The sequence below is a fragment of the Boleophthalmus pectinirostris genome, unplaced genomic scaffold (assembly GCF_026225935.1).
Source record: "Boleophthalmus pectinirostris isolate CB_2022bp ecotype Guang Dong unplaced genomic scaffold, ASM2622593v1 HiC_scaffold_21, whole genome shotgun sequence".
NCBI classification, from domain to species: Eukaryota; Metazoa; Chordata; class Actinopteri; order Gobiiformes; family Gobiidae; genus Boleophthalmus; species Boleophthalmus pectinirostris.
The window spans coordinates 5,058,645-5,061,510 of record NW_026571175.1 but is presented as its reverse complement, the minus strand read 5'-3'; the positions used below and the strand labels follow the sequence as shown (position 1 = coordinate 5,061,510).

Genomic DNA, 2,866 nt, shown 5'->3' with positions numbered 1-2,866 from the left:
AACTAGACCCTGAGATACTTGAACTCCTCCACTTCAGGCACGGACTCTCCACCCACCAGAGAGGACAAAAATTGTATTAAATTTAAAATAACTTATATATTTATATTTATATATACATTATTGAAAATGACAGACACATTTCATAATTTGCCCTAAGGGCAAGAGTTCTGATTGGTAGGATGGTACTTTTTTTAAATGAACCAGTTGCTGCTATTTGGTGGTGACGTATGTAATGCGCTGCTAACGGGGAGAACTTTTTATATTAATCATTGTCAGTTATTGTCATATTTTTGCTATGAGGACAAGCCATACTTTCTAACCCAGGGGTGGGCAAACTACGGCCCGGGGGCCATATGCAGCCCTTTAATCTTTTTAATCCGGCCCTCCCAACTTGAATTATAAGTAATAATAATCATCATTTTCAGTGTTTTAAAAGTCATTTCAGTAAATAGTAAATACCGTGACACTTGAAAGACACATATTTTGTTGTAATGATTTCCAATTATGGGATATTTCAATAACATGGGATATGTTTTCGACATAGCCTAGCCATAGTTTTTTTTTTTTTTTTTTTCTTTTATGAGGTGGATTAACAAAAAATCAGCTCCTGGTCCGGCCCTTCTGTCAAATTTTAGAACCTTTGTGACCCACGAGTCAAAACGTTTGCCCATCCTTGTTCTAAACTCACATGGACCTTTTGAAGCAGATCCACGATGCAGAGTGACACATGGAAACAAATACAGCTTCCTGCACTTAGGTGGCGGAAGGCGTCTGTAGCCACAGTTGCCCTGGGACAGACTAACTGAACACTTAGAGTTAGCTATATGAAAAGCTCGCTAGATGAAAAGTATGAAGTGGTCAAATACAGTGTGTAGGTGAGTTTGTAGTCAATTTCAATTTGAAAAGTTGAGGGAAAATAATAAAAAGTCTCCCAAAAATATGGGCAGAGCTTATTTGCCATGTGTTGCTCTGGATTCTAAACAATCTGTATTAAAAAACAAAAACATTCAGACTTATTTGAAATTGCTAAATTACTTCTTTATTTACAATGTATTTACAGGACCTGTGTGTGGTGATACACAGACACAGGATTCAGACTGGAGACTGATGACTGTCACCACCTAAACAGCTCCTCCTCTTCTTCTTCTTCTTGTTTTTATAGTACACTTGGACTTGGAGCTCCTCCGCTTTGACTTTGATCTGCTGCAGCTGATCATCTGACTTGGGCAGGGACAGCTGCAGCTCTTCACATCTGAGGAGAGCAGAGGTTTTCTCCTGCTCACTGTGTTTCAGAGTCGTGTTCAGCTCCTCGATAGTCCTCTGGAGAGCCTGCTTCTTTTGGAGGGCTTCGTTCTCCTGAACCACCTGCTGTAACTCCCTCAGTCTCCATGTCTGTTTTCGACTGATGTGGAGTTGTTCCTGGTGGGTTCTCTGGAGCTCCTGAAGAGTATTCTTCAGCGCCCTGTTCTGCTCTATACACTCTTCAAGTTCCTGTGTGTTCTTCATACTGGTCACCTTCAAGTTCTTGACGGTGTTTTGGGCAGACTTTAGCTCCTCAAAGAGGTCAGAGTTATAGTAGTGTCTGTTTTGCCTTCTGCAGTTTCAGTTGTTGTTCCAGCTGCTTCACCTTTTCTTGGTTTTTGCTGGCGAGACTCTGCTGTTCTTGGGAGAACCTCTTAAGATTTTCGTTGTCCTGGTAGAGGCCCTCCACATACTGGTTTACCATCTGTCTACCCTTCTTTAACATTTGATCTCTTTCCTTGTCTTTTTCTTCGAGCAGATATTCCCCAAACTCTATCATTGCCTCCTTTTCCTCTCGAGCTTGGCTCAGCTCTTTCTGGAGCTCCTCAAACTTCTTCTCGAGGTTTACTTTCTGCTGTAACACCTCCTCTAACTCTCTCAGTCTCCTTGTCTGTTTAGCATTGACTTGGAGTTGGTCTTGATGGGCTCGTTGGACCTCCTGAAGTCGCCGTCTCAGGTCCTTCACAAGTGGGCTCTCCTCGGGTAGAGGAGAGGCACCCCCTGCGGTAGCCTGAGCCGTTGCCCTCATGGTTGGATAGTTGTTTTTTCTGCCGTTTTGGTACATGTCTCTCGCTGTGAGATTCAGTCTAGAATGAAGTTTTTCAGTTCAAGTCCAGGCATATATACTCTGGCCAACTTTATGACATAACAGCTGTCGCCACGGTGATAGAACATGGAATACGATATGTTGGAATGTTGAGTTGTTACCATGGAGACAGACAAGACTTTTGTCAGGGACTATATATATATATATATATATATATATATATATATATATATATATATATATATATATATATATATACGGTAAATCGAGAGCTTTGCCTTTCGTCTCAGCTTCACCACAACGGTCCAATACAGTGACCGCATCACTGCAGACTCTGCACCGATATCCTCCCCTCACTCGTGAACTAGACCCTGAGATACTTGAACTCCTCCACTTCAGGCACGGACTCTCCACCCACCCAGAGAGGACAAAAATTGTATTAAATTTAAAATAACTTATATATTTATATTTATATATACATTATTGAAAATGACAGACACATTTCATAATTTGCCCTAAGGGCAAGAGTTCTGATTGGTAGGATGGTACTTTTTTTAAATGAACCAGTTGCTGCTATTTGGTGGTGACGTATGTAATGCGCTGCTAACGGGGAGAACTTTTATATTAATCATTGTCAGTTATTGTCATATTTTTGCTATGAGGACAAGCCATACTTTCTAACCCAGGGGTGGGCAAACTACGGCCCGGGGGCCATATGCAGCCCTTTAATCTTTTTAATCCGGCCCTCCCAACTTGAATTATAAGTAATAATAATCATCATTTTCAGTGTTTTAAAAG

The 2,866-nt window shown here is 41.1% G+C and overlaps 1 protein-coding gene across 1 annotated transcript; it reads right to left on the bottom strand.

Moving 5' to 3' along the window:
- Positions 1 to 1,570: 1,570 nt before the first annotated feature.
- On the bottom strand, positions 1,571 to 2,081 carry LOC129410142 (trichohyalin-like). Its single transcript, XM_055157594.1, has one exon. It carries the CDS (start codon positions 2,048 to 2,050, stop codon positions 1,571 to 1,573), a length of 480 nt encoding a protein of 159 aa, XP_055013569.1. The 5' UTR covers positions 2,051 to 2,081.
- Between the last annotated feature and the right edge of the window lie 785 nt (positions 2,082 to 2,866).

Coding starts and splice junctions, on each gene's coding strand:
- LOC129410142 (XM_055157594.1), bottom strand. CDS start 2,050: ATGAGGGCAACGGCTCAGGCTACCGCAGGGGGTGCCTCTCCTCTACCC.